Raw genomic sequence first — 18,419 nt, forward strand, 5'->3', positions numbered from 1 at the left:
GCAGAGGCCCCAGGAGACTGCCTGGGCTGGAGGCCGCGGGGGGGCGGGATCCAAACAGAAGTAAATTCACAGGGGGCCCAATTGGGACGGACCCCTGATGTATGAACCACCCAGGAGCATTTAAGGGACGATGGAGCCAGGTACCCGCTCAGGGATCCTCAGGACGACGCCCTGAGAGGGTGACCTCCTTGGTGCACCTCGGGGTTAGACGGCTCTCCTGCCAACCACCCTGCGTGGCTTCCCGCTGCCGGTCGCACCTGCTCACCTCGGTCCTGAGCGACTCGGCGCCCTGGCCCCACTGCCTTCCTCCGGTTGGTCCTGCTGCTTCACAGCCGAGTGACGTTGGGACGTTACCTCCCTGAGTGTTTCCTCCTCTGCCCCAGGACCCTTTAGACCGCAGGCCACGCTCTACTCACTGAGCCAAACCCGCGAGGGCCACTTATTTTCTTAATTTAAGTTTTTTTGTTTAGTATTTTAATTTTTTTCCACTTTCATTGCTGAGCCCTCTCCGGATGCCTTTCCTGAAGCGAAGTCCCTTCCCCATCCATGCGCCTATCGCTGCACGTCACAGTGTGACCTGTGGTAGCGGTCTCCCCAGGGACCATGTGGCTTATTCTTCCGTCGCAGTGCCCAGCACTGGTGAACGAATGAGGCGCGTACAGAGCAGTGCGCCACGGAGAGGCCCTGCCTGTTGGTCTCAGAGACGATGCTGCTGGTCTCTGCATCGAACCGCTCCCCTCAGGAGCCCCACCCACTTCTCTCACAAACGGGCCACTGAGCCCGGGAGGTCACCTGCCCGTGGTCCCGACGTCCTGTCTCAGCCCAGTGCGCACAGAGTATCGGGTGGGGCCAGAGGGGGCCTCCGGGGAGGTGGCATGGAGCCAGGCTTCACGAGTTGGGCGACAGTTTGGGTAAGCTGGGGAAACACCAAGGGGAAGAGAAGCCAGCAAATGAGAAGTTGCAGCTGTGGGCACCCCGACTCACCCCGTAAGGCTGGGGCCCCCTGAGGGGTTCTGGAAGGTGCAAGGCCGAGGTCACCCTCTCGGGTTTCAAGTTGGGAAACAGAGGCCCAGAGAGGCGGAGACTCACCTGCCATTGCCCGTGGAGCCAGGAGAGCGGGGGGCCGTGCTCTGGGGGCCCCGCGTGCCCTGTGAATCTCAGTCCCTGCGGGAGACGCTGGGAGGGTGCAGCTTGGCGAAGTGGGGGCAGAGGAAGGACTCTGGGGGTGCACAGGCCAGCCTGCACCCGGAAGGAGGAAGCTGTACAGGGTGTCTGTGGCTAGGCCCGGGATCCCCCACCCGAGGACTTCCTCTTCCTCTCAGGGCAGGTGTAGCTGCCACAGCGCGACCAACACCCTGACCTGTCATGGACGGGGGCAAGGGACCCAGACTCAGAGACTTCCTGAGTGGGAGCCTGGCCACCTGGGTGAGGCGGCAGGGGGAAGGCGGTGGGGAGGGGAAGTGAGCAGTAGGGAGGGGCTGGTGTTGGGGTGGGGAGAATGGGGCAGAGATGGGGACTGAGGGGGCTGGACTTAAATGTGGGGCTGAAGTCCAGGCAGCTGTGAGGCAGGAAAAGGGGTCCAGATCTTGGGGCCCAGGGACATTCAGGGATTTGGTGAGAAGGGGGCTCTGTGGGCTCAGGGAGCTGGCCAAGGGGCTCAGGATTCACTCTATTGATGGGGGCTTCACCTGGGCCAGCTGACCTCTCTGCTTCCCACAGGCGCTGGGACTGGCTGGGCTGGTGGGAGAGGCGGAGGAGCCTGAGGAGGAAGAGGAGGAGGAAGGAGAGAGGCCCCTTTGTCCCGAGAAGAGGTTCTTGCGTCTCAGCGATGGGGCCCTGCTCCTCCGGGTGCTGGGCATCATGTAAGGGGCCTCAAGGTCTGCGGGGAGGGGACAAGACAGGCTGGTGGGCAGAGCCTGCGGTCTGGGGGCGGAGCCTGGCTGAGGGGAGGTGGGTCCTTGAGTCCCTTTCCAACCAATGGCTCCCTGTGCCCACAGTGCCCCTAGCTCCCGAGGGGGCCCTCGGGTGATCAGGGACCATGGTGATCCGGCAGCCAGTAGGGTGTGGAACCTGAACCACCTGTGGGGCCGACTGAGGGACTTCTACCAGGTGAGGATCTGGGAGAGGGAGGCTGAGCCTGGAGCCCCCACAGGAAGGCCCGTCTCATCTCCCCCCTCTGTACCCTCAGGAGGAGCTGCAGCTGCTGATCCTGTCGGCACCCCCAGACCTTCAGGCACTGGGGTTTGACCCCTTCTCAGGTACCCTCTCCCACCCCCCTTTCCTGCGTCTACCCCTCCTGCGGCCTGTTAACCCCTGTGGCTTGTGCCCTGCAGAGGAGGCGGTGGAGGAGCTGGAAGGCATCCTTCGGCTGTTGCTGGGGGCGTCCGTGCAGGTGAGCGGGAGCAGGCAGGGTGGGTGCAGGTGAACGGGCAGGGTGGGGCCCAGCTTTGGCTGCAGAGGTGGGAGGCTCATGCCAGCCCTCACCCCCCCCCCCCCCCCAACTTGTTCCCCTGCAGTGCGAGCACCGGGAACTCTTTATCCGCCACATCCAGGGCCTCAGCCTGGAGGTGCAGAGCGAGCTGGCGGCGGCTATACAGGAGGTATGGCTTTGGATCTGCACTACCTGGGGACACCCTGCCTCCAACTTCTTAAGCTGAACTGCTTTCCCTACCCACCCAGGTGACCCAGCCTGGGGCGGGCATGGTGCTGGCACTGGCTGGGCCCGAGCCTGGGGAGCTGGCACCCGCGGAACTGGAGATGCTGTCCCGGAGCCTGATGGGGACACTACTGAGACTGGCACGGGAGCGTGATGTGGGGGCCCAGGTGGGGGCAGCAGGGGCACGGTGTAGAGGGCCAGGCGGAGGCCTGGGAGGACCGCGGGGACCCAGGTGTGTGGCGGAGCTGGGAGTTGAGGCCCAGGTGTGGGATTGGGGGGTCTTTGCCTGACAGGGCTGTAAGAGCCAAATTCAGCTTGTGGTGACGGTGTGTGTGTGGGGGGAGAATAGAGTGGGTTACTTCTGACCCCTGACCCTTGACCTCCCACAGCGGCTGGCTGAGCTGCTGCTGGAGCGAGAGCCAGCCCCCTTGTTGCCTGAGGCTCCTGCTGGGACCCCTCTGGAAGGCTCCTCCAACCACTTGGCCCTGCAGCTGGCCGACACCAAGGCCCAGCTGCGCCGCCTGCGCCAGGAGCTGTGAGTGCGCAGGCTCGGAAGAGGCCCGAGGGAGAGGGGTAGCTTAGGCCTGGGCAGCCCCCTGCATATGGGTTGGACCAGGCCTGGGAAGGGTTGCTGGTCCCCAGGTCCCTCCAGCGTCTCCTTCCTCCAGGGAGGAGAAGGCCGAGCTGCTGCTGGACTCCCAGGAGGAGGTGCAGGGCTTAGAGGCCGAAATTCGAAGGCTCCGCCAGGAGGTGCGTTCAGGTGCTCCCTGCCATCGCCACCTTTCCTCACCTTCCCCAGCACCTCCCGCGTCCCACTGCCCCCTCTACCCGGGCTCCTTCACGTCCCCAATCCCTGTGGCTGCGGCTGGCCGTTCCCAACGCCGCACCGTCTGGCCCAGACCCAGGCGCTGTCGGGACCGGCCAAGCGGGCCCAGCTGTACCGCGAGGAGGCAGAGGCGCTGCGGGAGCGCGCCGGCCGCCTGCCCCGCTTGCAGGAGGAGCTGCGACGCTACCGGGAGCGGCTGCAGGCAGCCGAGGCCTGCAAGGGCCTGCTGGAGGTGAGCCGGGAGGCGGGGCCTGGGAGGGTGGGGCTTGCGAGGGGCGGGGCCTGCAAGGGCCTGCTGGAGGTGAGCCGGGAGGCGGGGCCTGGGAGGGTAGGGCTTGCGAGGGGCGGGGCCTGCAAAGGGCCTGCTGGAGGTGAGCCGGGAGGCGGGGCCTGGGAGGGTAGGGCTTGCGAGGGGCGGGGCCTGCAAAGGGCCTGCTGGAGGTGAGCCGGGAGGCGGGGCCTGGGAGGGTAGGGCTTGCGAGGGGCGGGGCCTGGGAGGGTAGGGCTTGCGAGGGGCGGGGCCTGCAAGGGCCTGCTGTAGGTGAGCCGGGAGGCGGGGCCTGGGAGGGTGGGGCGTGCGGGGGGCGGGGCCTGCTGGAGGTGAGCCGGGAGGCGGGGCCTGGGAGGGTGGGGCTTGCGAGGGGCGGGGCCTGCTGGAGGTGAGCCGGGAGGCGGGGCCTGGGAGGGTGGGGCTTGCGGGGGCGGGGCCTGCAGGGGAGAGGGTAAGGAGGAGCACATTGGGGCTTGGAAAAGGGAGGCTCAGGCCTTACCGAGGTTACGTCATGGCTGGGAGAAATGGGTGAGGTGGTGTCTGGGTAAAGGCTCTCTGGGCGATGGGGCAGATGGAGGGGAAAGTGGGGCTTGTGGGTAAGGGTAGGTCCTGGGGAGGGGGCGGGGCCAAGTGTAGGGGAGGGGGTGTCTGGAGAGAGTCCCTAGCAGTGGGGGCTGATGAGCAGGTCCCGACAGGATGCGACCTTGGAAGGCGGTTTCTGGGGAGAAGGGGAGGGGCCAGGTGCTAGGGAAGTGGCACCTGGAAGGGGCAGATGTGGGGTCAGGTGGGGGAGGAGAGACAGGCTCTGGGGCCCTGGGTGCCCCGGCACAGGAACCACTGGCCCTGTGTCCCCCCTTCACCCCAGGAGGAGCGGGCGCTCTCTGGGACCCTGGAGGCCTCGAAGGCCCTGCTGGAGGAGCAGCTGGAGGCCGCGCAAGAGCGCTGTGCTCGGCTGCATGAGACCCAGCGCGAGAACCTGCTTCTGCGGACCCGGCTGGGCGAGGCTCACGCGGTGAGCTTGCCAGAGTGACCCCAATGGTCCCCCAGGGTTCCCTAGTGACCCCGGGACCCCTTCTCCTAGTGTTCTTTGCTGGTCCTCTCGCCCACACACGGGGCCTGGGCCTGGGCCTGTGGGGAGGGCGTGTCTGACCCTGCCTGCCCTACCCCCAGGAGCTGGACTCTCTGCGGCATCAGGTGGACCAGCTGGTGGAGGAGAACGTGGAGCTGGAGCTGGAGCTTCAGCGGAGCCTGGAGCCGCCGCCGGGCTCGCCTGGGGAGTGTGAGTGGAGCCCCGGTGGAGGGGCTGGGGCTGGGGCTGGGGCTCCGTGTGTCCCTGCAGCTGTGGTGGAGACGGCTCCTGACTTCACCCCCTCCCCCCAGGCCTCTGGGGGTGTAGGTGGGAGTGTGGCAGGACTAAGGGTGGGGAGGGGTCCTGACCTCATCTCACACGCCCCAGCACCCCTGCCAGGAGCGGCCCCCTCGATACATGATGAAGTGAGGGAGGCAGAGGCCGGGCAGCTGCGCACCCTGGAGCGGGAGAATCGGGAGCTTCGAGCGCTGCTGCAGGAGCTGCAAGGGCAGCCAGGTGGCCAGGTGAGCGAGTCCCTTCCCCAACCATCCGCCTGGGTCAGCGGTTCTCAACCTGTGGGTCGCGACCCCTTTGGGGGTCGAACGACCCTTTCACAGGGGTTGCCTAAGACCATCGGAAAACACATATATAATTACATATTGTTTTTATGATTAATCACTATGCTTTAATTATGTTCAATTTGTAACAATGAAAATACATCCTGCATATCAGATATTTACATTGCAATTCATAACAGTAGCAAAATTACAGTTATGAAGTAGCAACGAAAATAATTTTATGGTTGGGGGTCACCCCAACATGAGGAACTGTATTAAAATATATTTTATTGATTTTTTACAGAGAGGACGAGAGAGGGATAGAGAGTTAGAAACATCGATGAGAGAGAAACATCGATTCAGCTGCCTCCTGCACACTCCCTACTGGGGATGTGCCTGCAACCAAGGTACATGCCCTTGAGCGGAATCGAACCTGGGACCCTTGAGTCTGCAGGCCAATGCTCTATCCACTGAGCGAAATTGGTTAGGGCAATGAGGAATTGTATTAAAGGGTCGCGGCATTAGGAAGGTTGAGAACCACTGTGGCCCTTCCTGGTGGCACCGCTAGGCTTGACCCTCCCTCTCATGTGCCCTCAGCGCCCCCTGCTGGAGGAGCGGAGTGAGGACGCCATGGTTCCAGCGCTGCTTGTGGCTCCCCAGACCTGCCCGGCCTCAGGCCATGGTCCCCAGGGCTTGGTTGGCCATGAGGGGGATGAAGACCCTCAGGCCTTGGACGTGGCTCCCCCAGCATCAGACTCAGCCCCCAGGGCGTCAGCTGGGTGTCCCCCGACATCTGATTCCGACCCTCAAGTGACGCAGCCCCTTCCGACGGCTGCCATGGCCCCCCAGACCTTGGACCTGGCGCCTCAGGAGTCAGGCCCCTCTGTAGAGACACAGGAGTCCCTGGAGGAGGCTGACCACGGAGCCCCTCTCCAGACCCCTGCCTCTGCGGCCCCACCTCAGGGTCCAGAGATCCGAGTTCAGGCCCAGCTGTTGTTGGGAGAAGAGACTGGGGAGTCCATGCCCAAAGTCCCTGAGAGCCAGCCGGAACCCACAGAGCCCCGCCTCCACGTGCAGCTGGAGGAGCAGCAGTGCCCTGGCCAGAGGCTGGAGCTACCCAAGGAGCACACAGAGGCCAGAGAGCAGGCACCGCGCCTGGAGGGGGTGATCAGGGACCCAGCCCAGAAGCCGGAAATGGCTCCCGAGGCCCAGGCCTTGGAGGGACCAGTCTCAGGGGAGATCTTGACCAGTGGTGACCCAGAGCAGGAGGCCCTCAGAGAGGAGGTGGCTCGGCTGAGGAGAGAGGCTGAGGCCCTCCGAGCTGAGCTGGAGGTCCAGGCTCGGAGGCTGGAGGCCCGAGGCACCGAGGCTGCTCGCCTCTCCGAGGAGCTGGCTCAGGCTCAGAGGGCAGAGGCCGAGGCCCACGGGGAAGCAGAGGCCCAGGTCCAGGAGCAGGCCCGGCTGCGGGAGGCAATGGAGGCAGCCCGACAGGAGGTGGAGGCTGCATCACGGGAGCGGGAGGCGCTGGCCGAGGCACTGGCGGCAGCAGGCCGAGAGCGGAGGCAGTGGGAGCGCGAGGGACCCAGGCTGCGGGCCCGGGCCGAGGCCGCAGAGGAGCGGCTGCAAGCCCTGGAGAACCAGAGCCAGCAGCACCTGGAGGAGGCCGAGAGGGAGCGCCGGGAGAGGCAGGCGCTCAAGGAGGTATGTGGGTCCTTATATTCATTCGCGGCAGGAAATGGGGTTCCAGGCCAGTGGCTGGAGTTTTGGGTTATTCATTCCATCATCAGCCACTGAGCCCAGCATCGAGCTGGGACTGGAGATAAAAAGACGAAGTCCGTTCCTGCCTTCCAAAGGCACGCCGGGCCTGGGAAAGGGGCAGGTGCCCCCCACCTCTAATGGGGCGGCTTTGGAGCAGATAAGAGTGTGGGCAGGGAGCCAGGGTGCCTGGGTCTAAATCCTGGCTCTCTGACCTCAGCAGTCACTCACCTGCACCCAGTGCCTCCTTCTGTGAAAGGGGGTACTCTTCATGGCTGCCTGGCGGGTCTTGTGGGAGACCAAAGGAGAGAGTGGTGGGAGAGCCTCATTCACGCTCTTGACAGGTCGGCTATAAGAGCAGGGTGCTGGGGGGGCCTGCGGAAGAGGGAGCTGATGCTGGGGTTGGGCAAGAGGCTTTGGGGAGAGCTCTGAGGAAGGTCAAGATTCCACCGGATGGGGAAGGACATTTCATCCCAAGGAACAGCCTATGCAAAGACTTGAAGGCATTAAAGATTTTCAGGGGCCCAGGAGGAGTAGGGGGCTGGGAGCTGGAGAGGTGTGCTGGGCCAGCGTTTCAGGTGTTAGTGCTCCATCCCCAGGCAGGGAGAGCCCCCGGGGGTGGGGCAGACCTGCGGGAGACGGGTTTGAGGAGCGTCACCTTGGTGTGCAGGGGCCTGGAGCCACTGGGAGGCAGTGCCTGTGGTCCAGGTGGCAGGTGAGGCTGGCTGGACCTGGACGGGAAATGGGGGAGAGAGGAGGCCTGGAAGCCCCTTTATTCATTCATTCGAGCACGTTTGCGGGTGTCTCCTGGTGGCCAGGCCCTGTACCAGGCCGCCAGCATGCCCGGGCTCGGGGAAGCGCGCCCGATCTGGGGTGGAGCCGGGACTGTGCAGGGAGCCGTGTTGGCTCAGGAAGCACACCCATGAGGGAGGCCTCCTGGAGGAGGGAGAGGATGGCAGTGAGCAAGGAGGAGTTTGTAGGGTGGAACCCGAGGAGGGCAGGGGAAGGAGGTGACAACTCACTTAGCCGGGTTCCTACTGGGCAGGGCTCCATCTTCCTTCCACGGAAGGAGTTGCAGCCGTTTTAATGAGGGCAGTGGGGCCCTGGATAGGAGTGGTCAGGACCGCATGTGGAAGGCCCTCAGAGGACTCGGAGGAGACATGAGGCAATGAATGCGAGGGGTGTTGGGGTCGGTGGCCAGTGCTGGGGAGGGAGTGCCACAGACAGGAATCGAATCTTTGGCCTGAGCATCCATATTGTACCGAGGTTCAGAAAGGAGGAGTCATTGGATTCGAGCCTCCTCCCAATGGAGAGAAGCGGGGTACAGCACACTGTTGGGTTGACCCCCGCCGTTGGGCGTTATGCAGGGGCCTGGGGAATGTGCAAATTGGGGGTGTGGGTAAGAGAGTAAATCTGAGAGGCTGTCTCTGGGGCCCGTTCTGAAGGATGTGACTTGAGGTGCTGTCAGGCAGACCTGGGTTATGGCCCGAATCTCCTACTTATCAGCTCTGTGGCTTTTGGCAAGTTACTGAACCTCTCTGAGTCTCGGTTTACTCACCTGTGAAACCGGAATAAAAAACGACCTGCCCCACAGGATGCTGTCAGGTAATGACTGTGGAGAGCTCGCTCGGGGCAGCCGTGGAGAGGGAATGCCAGCAGGGGGGCCGTGAGGGTGCGGGTGGGGCGGGCGGGCTGGAAGAGCCAGCTCTGAGGACTGAGTGGGTGGAAGAGGCTGAGGACACGTGGGGAATGTTGTGAGATTTCCTGGTCAGAGCACTTGCTGGTGGTAAGTGGCTGTGGCGCAGGAGGAGGTGACCAGCCAGGGAACCAGGGAGCCAGGTCAGAGAACCAGGAGCCGAGGGGGTTGTCCAAGTGGGCCTCCTGGACTGGGTGGAGGGCAGGAGGTGCAATGGAGAGGGTACTGAGGGCTGTGGCCAGGGCCTGGACGAGGGCAGAGCAGGACTCTGGGCAGAGGTTCAGTTCTTCTTCATTGTACCTGCATTCTTACCTTCAGCCCTTGGCTGTCAGCAGCAGGGCATCATGGGACTTGTAGTTTTTCCAGTGAGAGGCAGTAGGCAAAGGTGTCTGGAGGTGCATTGCTTCTGAGGGGAGGTCTGAGAGGTGGGGGCTTGCTAAGCCAGGAAGATCAGAGGCAGGATTTGTCAGGCTGCTTGGTCGGAGTTGGCCTTTCCCTGTGGTTTTATGCTGCCAGGGCCCCCACACCTCGGAATGGTTTGGTCTACCTCCCCTCTGGGCCCACAGCTCAAACGGAGCCTCCTGCCCCATTCTGCAATGGTGTGGCCCAACTGCCAGAGCCCTGGGCCCTAGCATCTCTGCCTTCCCCCTCCCAGCCCCACTGTGGTTAGGCCTGGTGTTCACCAAGTTCCTGTCTTCTGTGGCCACCCCCTGTGGCTGAGGGCTCTCTCCAGACCGGCTTCCGCTGAGCCCCTCTTTCCTTCATGGCTAGGATGGCCTCAGCACACAGGGCACCTCCACCTGTCACTGGGCACAACAGGAAGCAAGAGCTCCGAGAGGTGAAGACTCCCGGCCCAGGAGCCTCCCTCATGCCCTGCCAGGCTTACAATCCTCAGTTCTTTCATACCCATGCTGCCCAGCGACCAGGCTTTGCTTCCGTTTTACAGATCTGGGAGTAGAGGCCCAAAGGTTAAAGCTGTTTGTCTAGGGCAGTGATGGCGAACCTATGACACGCGTGTCAGAGGTGACATGCGAACTCATTTTTTGGGTTGATTTTTCTTTGTTAAATGGCATTTAAATATATAAAATAAATATCAAAAATATAAGTCTTTGTTTTACTATGGTTGCAAAGATCAAAAAGTTTCTATACGTGACACGGCACCAGAGTTAAGTTAGGGTTTTTCAAAATGCTGACACGCCGAGCTCAAAAGGTTCGCCATCACTGGTCTAGGGTGGCAGAGCAAGGACAGAAAGCCAGGTCTCCTGACTCTCAGGCCTCTGTGTCTGTCCCTCCGGTGACAGTGGTGGTATGTCCTTCTGGCCGTGAGCCTGCTGTCTGTCCTCAGGAGCTGGAGAAGGCTGTGGTGCGGAGCCAGGAGCTGGGGGTCCGGCTGGAGCGTCTGCAGAGGGAGCTGGAGCAGGCGACCCTGGAGCGCCAGGAATTTCTTCGGGAAAAAGAGTTTCAGCAAAAGAGGTGGGGGCGTGACTCGAGGGGCAGAGAGCGCCGGGCAGAGGCTTGAGGAGGGGTAGAGGCCGAGGCGTCTCCTTGCAGGTACGAGGGCCTGGAGCAGCGGATGAAAACTGAACTGCAGGCTGCGGCCACCAGCAAGGAGGAGGCGCTGATGAAGCTCAAGGCGAGGGCCCTGCAGCTGGAAGAGGAGCTGTTCCAGGTGAGGCTTCGCCCTGGGAGCTGGGCCTCGCCCCGCCCCTCCCTCCGTCCTGCGTGCAGATGTGCCAGGCGCATGGGCTCCTGTCCCTCCCGAGGCCCCTCTGTCTTGCCCCTCGGTTCCTGGCCAGTTGCTCCCTTGTGACTCCTTCGGGGGCCTGTTGGAAGGAGCACTGTGCTGGGAGTCAGGCTGACTCTGCCACGGCCGGTGGTCTTCTGGGGCCTCGTCTCCCCCTTCCTCAAAGGGGCAGCACCGGGGGCTTTGTTCCGAGGTGACTGCTGTGCCTTTCCCGCTTGGCTCCCCGCCTCCCTATTGCCTAGTGAGCTCAATTGCTGCTGTCGTTGTCCTAAGCCAGGCGTTATTTCTGACGCCCCTGCAGTGTGTGGGCTCAGCGCTCAGCACGGGGGTGTGGTGGAGCCCAGCGTCAGGCTGCCGTGTGCAAGGGAGTCACAGTTCACCTGGCACAGAGGCAGGAAAACGGGTGACTGTCGCAGGTGGTGCCAGGGGCCAGTGGGCAGCCAGCAGACTGCCTCGCTGGCACGTGTCGGGTTGGTCAGGGGAGGCTTTCTGGAGAAAGTGATGTTGAAACTGCGGCCCAGAGGAAGAGTGGGACCTGCAGGAGGAGCAGCAGGGCCAGGCACGAGCTGTAGCACCGAGAAAAGGCGACAAGGGCAGGATAAGAGTGATGGAGCTGCGGGAGCCAGGAGTGCGGGGCTGTGGGCCAGGGTCCACTGTTGAGGTCCCTGTGCCATCACCATGCACTGCCACTTCCCTGCATGACCTCCCGGGGCCTCTCCTTGCAGCTGCGCCAGGGCCCTGTGGCGCTGGAGCCCAAGGAGCGCGCTGAGCCGAAGACCCCGGAGGCCCAGAGCGGGCGGCTCGTCGAGGTGGAGCGCAGTGTGAGTGGTGGACGGTGGTGGGCTCGGGGGCTGAGGCGGGCAGTGGCCTGGCCACTAACTCCCCTCTGTGCCAAGCAGAATGCAGTGCTGGTGGCTGAGAAGACGGCTCTGCAGGGGCAGCTGCAGCTCCTAGAGGGGCAGCTGGGAAGCCTGCAGGGGCGCGCCCAGGAGCTGCTGCTGCAGAGCCAGCAGGCGCAGGAGTGCAGTAGCCGCCTGCAGGTGGGTGGTGGCTGGGTGCCCGCCCCCCCCGCCCCCCCGATCCCTGCCCACTTACCACGGTCCCCTGCCCCTTTGGTATTGTTTCCTGCCCCTTTCTCCTGCCTCAGCTCCCAGGCAGCTGTCCTTCCGACCCCTGCCCACTTTCACTTCCCCTTCTACCTGCCTCCAGGCCCCAGTCTGTGCCCATGTTTCTTGGTCTCCAGCCCCTTCTCCACAGCCAGCCAGTAGTCCTACCGCTCTCCGGGCCACCCCAGCCCCGTCTGTCACATCATGCCTTGTGCCCCTTGCCCTCCCCTCCACAGCCCGGCACCAGCCATGATACCTCTCCCCGCTCCTTGCCCATTTACCTCGGCCTCTGGCTCCCTGCTGCCCCCATCCAGCCCTCTGCCTCCTCCACAGCCTTCTCTCCTGGTCCTCGGGCCTGCCCCTGTCCCTTGCTCCCTTTCTGGCCTGGGTTCCACTCCCGCCGTGCCCACTCCCTCCTCTGCCCTAGGCTGAGAAGTCTGTCCTGGAGCTGCAGGGCCAGGAGCTGCACAAGAAGCTGGGGGCGCTGGAGGAAGAGGTGCAGGCCGCGCGGCGGTCCCAGGAGGAAGCCCGCGGGCAGCAGCAGGCCCTGCTGCGGGACCACGAGGCGCTGGCCCAGCTGCAGCGGCGGCAGGAGGCCGAGCTGGAGGGGCTGCTGGCCCGGCACCGAGACCTCAAGGCCAACATGCGGGCACTGGAGCTAGCCCACCGGGAGCTGCAGGGCCGGTGAGTCTCCCCAGACCCCAGCCCCTCTCTCCCTGACGGAGCACTGGCCCCTGGTGCCCACCTCCACTGCTGGGCCTCACGGGCAGCGGGGAGCACGGGGGCAGCGTTCTGCCAGGGGCCTTTGCCAGGGGCCTGTGCGGGGACGTCCCGGCAGATCTCCAGCTTCAGGCAGTCCGGCTGCCTGCCTGCCCTGCCCCAGGTCCCTGCAGCCCTCTCAGCCTTTGTCCGTCCCAGGCACGAGCAGCTGCAGGCCCAGAAGGCCAACGTGGAGGCGCAGGAGTTGGCCCTCCTGGCAGAGCGCGAGCGCCTGATGCAGGACGGCCATCGGCAGCGGGGCCTGGAGGAGGAGCTGCGGAGGCTGCAAAGTGAGCACGACAGGTACCAGCCCTGGCGCAGCCCAGCCCCCTTGGGACAGTGCCCAGTGTTGCCCTCTGTGAAGTGGGCTGGCGGTGAGTCAGTCACTGTCCCTGTGGGGCCCTGCTTTGCCTCTCCCTAGCACAGCCCTCTAGCCCTCAGGAGGCTGGGGGGCAAGTCCCCCTCCCCCCCCACCCCTCGTACCTCTCCTTGTCTCCACAGGGCACAGAAGCTGCTGGCGGAGATGTCCCGGGAGCGAGGGGAGCTGCAGGGGGAACGCGGGGAGCTGCGGGGCCGGCTGGCGCGGCTGGAGCTGGAGCGGGCGCAGCTGGAGATGCAGAGCCAGCGGCTGCGCGAGTCCAACCAGCAGCTGGACCTGAGCGCCTGCCGGCTGACCACACAGTGTGAGGTGTGAGGGCCGTGGTGGCTGGAGTGGGGTTGGAGGGGGCTGGGGGCTGGGGACAGAGTGGAGGGCATGTAAGGGAGCCACCCTGAGCCCCATTGAACCCCCACCTGCCCTGCTGCCTGCCCCCAACAGCTGTTGACAGAGCTGCGGAGCGCCCAGGAAGAGGAGAACCGGCAGCTGCTGGCCGAGGTGCAGGCCCTGAGCCGGGAGAACCGGGAGCTCCTGGAGCGCAGCCTGGAGAGCCGGGACCACCTGCACCGAGAGCAGCGCGAGTACCTGTGAGCGGGCTGGAGGGCAACAGGCGGGGCAGCCGGTGGGGTCAGCGGGCGGGGCAGCCAGTGGGGGCAGTTGGCGGGGGCAGCAGGCGGGGGCAGCGGGCGCTGGTCCTGGAGATACCTGTGGTTGTTCGGGGGAGAGATGCAGGGGGGTCCTGGGCTGGCCCCCGGGGGTGGTGCGGTGGCAGTTTCACCCCACACAGGCGTGTGTCCGTGTGCCAGCTGCAGGGCTGTGCCGGCTGGAACCCGAGCCTTGCTCCTGCCAGGCCTCATGCTGCTCCCCCGCCCCTCTCCCAGGGACCAGCTCAACGCCTTGCGCCGAGAGAAGCAGAAGCTGGTGGAGAAGATCATGGACCAGTACCGTGTGTTGGAGCCGGGGCCCCTGCCCCGGACCAAGTGAGTGACCCCTCACCCCTAGTCAGGGGTCCTCCCAGCCTGGCCCTGCCGCCCTCTGACCTTGGCCCAGCTCAGGTCCGGGCCCGTGAGGGTTTGCCTGGCCTCGCACCCCGGCCTGGCCCTCTTGTCCCCTTCCGCCATGGCCTTACTCCCTCTTGTGCCCTCTTGCTCCCAGGAAGGGCAGCTGGCTGGCAGACAAGGTGAAGAGGCTGATGCGGCCCCGGCGGGAGGGGGCCCTCCATGGGGGGCCACGCCTGTGGGCCAGTGGGGCTGGCAGCACCGAGAGCCTGGGGGGCCCCCCAGAGATGGAGCTCTCTGAGAGCAGGGAGGCAGATGGGACAGGTGGGTCTGGGGGCCAGGTGACCGATGGTCCCTACCCCGTGTCCTTGATCCCCACCCTGGCACCCGCTCACGCCTCCGGTCTCTTCCTTCCTGTGCGGCTGGTACACGTGCCCCGATAGCCTTCCCTGTTGCCCCTGCCCCTCAGATGGTTCCGGTGGTGCTTTGCTCCGCATCCCAGCTGCATCTCTCGTCTGCCACCTCCTTCTGCCTGCGCTGCCACCCACCAGTCCTACCCACCCGCCGCGGTGCCTAGGACCTCGGAGCCGCAGGGGCTGTAGTGAGAGGTCATTTATTCCAGTCAGCAGGCGAGGAGACCGAGGCCCAGGGAGGGGAAGCGCCTTGCTCAGGGGCACCGAGTGAGTTAGTGTCAGAGCCAGCAGGGGCCAGCCGCCTGTCAGCACCCAGACCCTCTCCCGCCTCTGCAGCCTCCTCTCCCTGACCCTGTGCAGCTCCACCCCGTTGCCCCTCACTCTGCCCGCTGCCCCTCACTCTGCCCGCCCCTCCCTGCACGGCTCTCATACCCGTGCCCCTGCCTCTTGCAGGGTCCCCTTCCCCGGCACCCATGCGCCGGGCCCAGAGCTCCGTGTGCCTGCGGGATGAAACTCTGGCGGGCCGGCAGCGGCGGAAACTCAGCTCCAGATTCCCAGTGGGGCGAAGCTCGGAGTCATTCAGCCCCGGGGACACCCCCAGGCAGCGATTCCGACAACGCCGTCCGGGCCCCATGGAGGCACCCAGCTCCCAGGGCAAAGGTGAGGGACAAGGGTCCCTGCTTCCATTGGCCCCTGACTCCCTGTGGACCCAGCGACTCCTTGGGGGAGGGGTTCCTTCCTGTCCCCTGTGTCTCCCCACAAGCCCTGCCTGCCTCTGTCCTGGTCCCTGTGGCCCAGTAGCTGCCTTGTGTCCCCCCAGGACCTGGCATGGGATGGGATGGCTCCACTGAGACCCTGGCGGAACACGAAGCAGGTGCCGGCCGAGAGGGTGAGGGGGCATTTGCCCTGTGCGTGGCCCTGGCAGCGCTCATTCAGCCCCCCCGCCCCCCCGGACAACCAGCCTTCAGTGCCAGGGGCTGTGCTAGCGGGGGCAGCGGGCACATTCTGGGGTAGGAGGCAGACAGTAAGCAGTGTGCATGGAAATAGCAGTTATACAGCAGTCCCATAGAATAAGAGGTGAGCTGCATGTCATTTCAAACCTTCTGGTGGCCTCATCAGAAAAAGCAAAAAGAGACAGGTAAACCTAATAGCATTTTCTTTAACTCCATAGGCCTGAAGTATTGCCATTTTAACATGTAGTCAGTGTAAAAGATCATTAACGAGATATTTTATATTATTTTTTTCATACGAGTCTTTGAAGTCCATTGGTATTTTACTCTCAGGCCTCCTGGCATATTAGGAAGTGGCAATGCTCTGGGAAAAGGAGGTCAGAGCACTGGGTGGGGTGCAGTTAATTAGGGTGCTCGAGGTAGCCGCGGAAGGGAGGTGAAGTCAGAGCAAAGACTGGGAGGTGAGAGTTGGTGGGGTTGATATCTGTGGGGAACAGCATTCCAGGCAGAGGGATGGCGGCTCGGCCAGGTGGCTGGTGCAGCTGGGAGGAAGGGGGAGAGCCGAGGGAATGGTGGAGGGCTGGGCGGTGGCAGAGGGTGGAGGGCCTGTGGGCCAGGTCCGTGCCGGGAGCCTCCGAGGGCACGGGCCTGAGCTGAGCCTTTCCCTCCAGGCCTCGAGGTGCAGGAACCGGAGAAACACCCTCTCACCCCTTCCCTTAGCCAGTGACACCGCATGGACTGGAAGCTTGGGAATGTGGGCCTTTCGCCGCTGGAGTCCCAGTGGGGGTCCCAGACAGCCCACGAATGCGGGGAGCCGGGGCGTCTGGGGCCAGTCCTTGGACAAGGAGGCCTGGGCCCCTGGGGCCGCCATGGCCGGCACTGGGGCCCTGAGATGGAGCTGGGATAGGCCTGTTTGCAGGGGGCATAGCGGGCCCCCACTAGCAGCTCCTTGCCAGGGCTCTGGCTCTGCCAGGCGGCCCTCGCTGAGGAGGAGGTTTCTGGGGGACCCTCCAGATGAAGGAGGCAGGCAGGAGTGGACAAGAGAGCCCCCTACCTGGTCTAGGGGCGACACCAAGAACTGCTCCCTAGCGCCCATGGCCTGGACCTATCTCTGAGCGCAGCTGGGACATGAAATAAAGCTGGAATGCAATCACCCGAGTCTGTGCTGTGTCCACTGGCTGCATCCTGAGGTGCCAGGGCCCCTGCAGCCCCAAGTCCTCGCTGGTGGGGGCTGTGGCCAGTGGCTTCCTCGCCTGGCACCCAAGCAAAGGGCTTTCCTCAGACCCCTTCCTCAGAGGAGGGGCCAGTTGGGCTTGCATGGGTACCCCAAGGGGGTGGGGAGGGGTCGGGGTCTGGGTAGCCTACAGTGGGTGGGGCCCGGGTCTGGGCTCAGCCTTTGCTTAAAAGGTGGGGAGTGGGCTCTGGGCTGGGGGTGGTAAACGCCAGAGGACCTGCCCTCCCCTCTCTAGCATCCTCTTCTCTCCTTTCACTTTTTCCTGTCTCCCCCTACTGCCCCCCACTTGGGGTTGAGCCCCTCCCCAGGGAGCTCCCAGCCTGGAGTGTCACCTAGTGCTGGGCTGTGGTGGAGGTACACAGGCATCTGGGATGACATCCAGGAAGGGGGCAATTAGGCTGGTGGCAGGACGTGAGTCAAGCACCTGGGGCTGCCCAGGGTAGGGCGGGGCTGCCCAGACTGAGGTGAGGCAGCCTTAAAGGGGGGTGGGGGAGGCAGAGCTGGGAGGGGCAGCCTCCTCCTCAGGGTGACCTGCAGCCCCTTGGGCATAACCTACCTGCTCCCTCTTAGCTCCAGTTTCAGAGGCTGATGGAGGGAGTGGACCCCTGGCCGCTGGCTGGAAGCTGGAGGCTGGAAGCCCCTCCCATAAGCGTCAAGGAAGGAGTTTGATGGCTGCCCGCCCTGTAGGTGGCTCCTGTCAGTTATCCGGAAGCCAAGAGGCTCTGGAGGACAGCTGGCCAGGGCTCTGGGCCTGGTGGTGAGGGGAGGCCACCCCTGTGTGGCTCTAACACCCCTTTAAAAAAATAAAAATGAAAAAAAATTTACTGATTTGAGCCCTGACCAGTTTGGCTCTGGATAGAGTGTCAGCCTGCGGACTCAAGGGTCCCAGGTTCGATTCCGGTCAAGGGCATGTACCTTGGTTGCGGCCACATCCCCAGTGGGGAGTGTGCAGGAGGCAGCTGGTCGATGTTTCTCTCTCATCGATGTTTCTAATTCTCTCTCCTTCTCCCTTCCTCTCTGTGAAAAATCAATAACATATATTTTAAAAACATTTATTGATTTGAGAGAGAAGAAACATCGACTGTTGTGCCACTTGTATATGCATTCATGGGCTGTATGTGCCCTGACCGGGGATCGAACCCACAACCTTGGTGTATCAGGATGATGCTCTCACCAACTGAGCTGCTCGGCCAGGGCTGACACCCCTCTTTGAGGCCTACTCTAAGCTCTGCTGGGCACGGCCAGGCGTGGCGACAGGACCACGTGGGCATGTGGCACTGGGCGGGCTTTACAGACCAGCTGTAGATTCCTTCACCTCTCCCTGCCATGGTGGGCCCTGGCTCCTGCCCTCTCAGCACCCCTGTAGGTGCTCCCGGGGGAGGGGGAGCCCAGAGACCCCGCTATGGTTCTCAGGGCACCTGAGCTCCTAGACACCACCCTTCTCCCCCCACCCCAAAGGCAAGTTCCCAGGGGAGAGGGTCTCAGGGGGCTGTGCGGCTCCCGGGACTCAAACACCCTCTCAGGCGCCCAGCACCGAGTGGTGGCCACACGGAGTGAGGGGTGCTGGGTGCTGGGTGCTGTGCTGACAGCGCGGGGCCAGGGCAGCCTGTGGCTCAGGCCGCTGGCTCCTCTGTCAGGGGGACCTGCAGACCCCGCCCCGGTCTGCAGCCTTCAGGGAGTGATCAGGCAGCGAGTGATCAGGGGCTGGAGTCCCTCATTTTCCCCGGGGGCCGGGAATGGGCGTGCGGGCTGCCCGCTGGCGCCCAGGGGCGGGCTCTGAGGTTCCCGGAGGCCCCCCTCGGGCGGGGCCCAGGCTGGGCGGCAGCACCACCGGCCTCTCCGGGCCCCGACGCCCGGCGCAGACACCCGGCCCGGAGGCCTGCCCAGCTGCGGCCCCAGGTCACCCTCGGACCCGGCCGGCGCCCCAGCCGTGGTCCCGGTCCCTGCAGGGCCGCGTGCGGGCGGGGAGCGCTCAGCCTGCCGCCGCCCGCCGCCCGGCGCCGCCCCCT

At 64.2% G+C, this 18,419-nt stretch overlaps 1 protein-coding gene across 1 annotated transcript; it reads left to right on the plus strand.

The window, feature by feature from the left end:
* Positions 1-1,365: 1,365 nt before the first annotated feature.
* CCDC88B (coiled-coil domain containing 88B) lies at positions 1,366-16,333 on the plus strand (the record flags this gene model as incomplete). Its single annotated transcript, XM_081098366.1, has 27 exons — positions 1,366-1,425; positions 1,720-1,862; positions 1,998-2,109; positions 2,189-2,258; positions 2,334-2,392; positions 2,517-2,600; positions 2,680-2,823; positions 3,046-3,191; positions 3,325-3,406; positions 3,556-3,714; positions 4,619-4,765; positions 4,924-5,032; positions 5,210-5,346; positions 5,977-7,080; positions 10,176-10,303; positions 10,382-10,499; positions 11,300-11,395; positions 11,474-11,614; positions 12,108-12,364; positions 12,599-12,742; positions 12,941-13,127; positions 13,257-13,402; positions 13,697-13,795; positions 13,971-14,137; positions 14,680-14,886; positions 15,047-15,115; positions 15,848-16,333. The coding sequence occupies 27 exons, from the start codon at positions 1,366-1,368 to the stop codon at positions 15,901-15,903; spliced, it is 4,371 nt and encodes a 1,456-aa protein (XP_080954492.1). The 3' UTR covers positions 15,904-16,333.
* Between the last annotated feature and the right edge of the window lie 2,086 nt (positions 16,334-18,419).

The sequence above is a fragment of the Myotis nattereri genome (genome assembly GCF_964212035.1).
Source record: "Myotis nattereri genome assembly, chromosome: 9".
Lineage (NCBI taxonomy): Eukaryota > Metazoa > Chordata > Mammalia > Chiroptera > Vespertilionidae > Myotis > Myotis nattereri.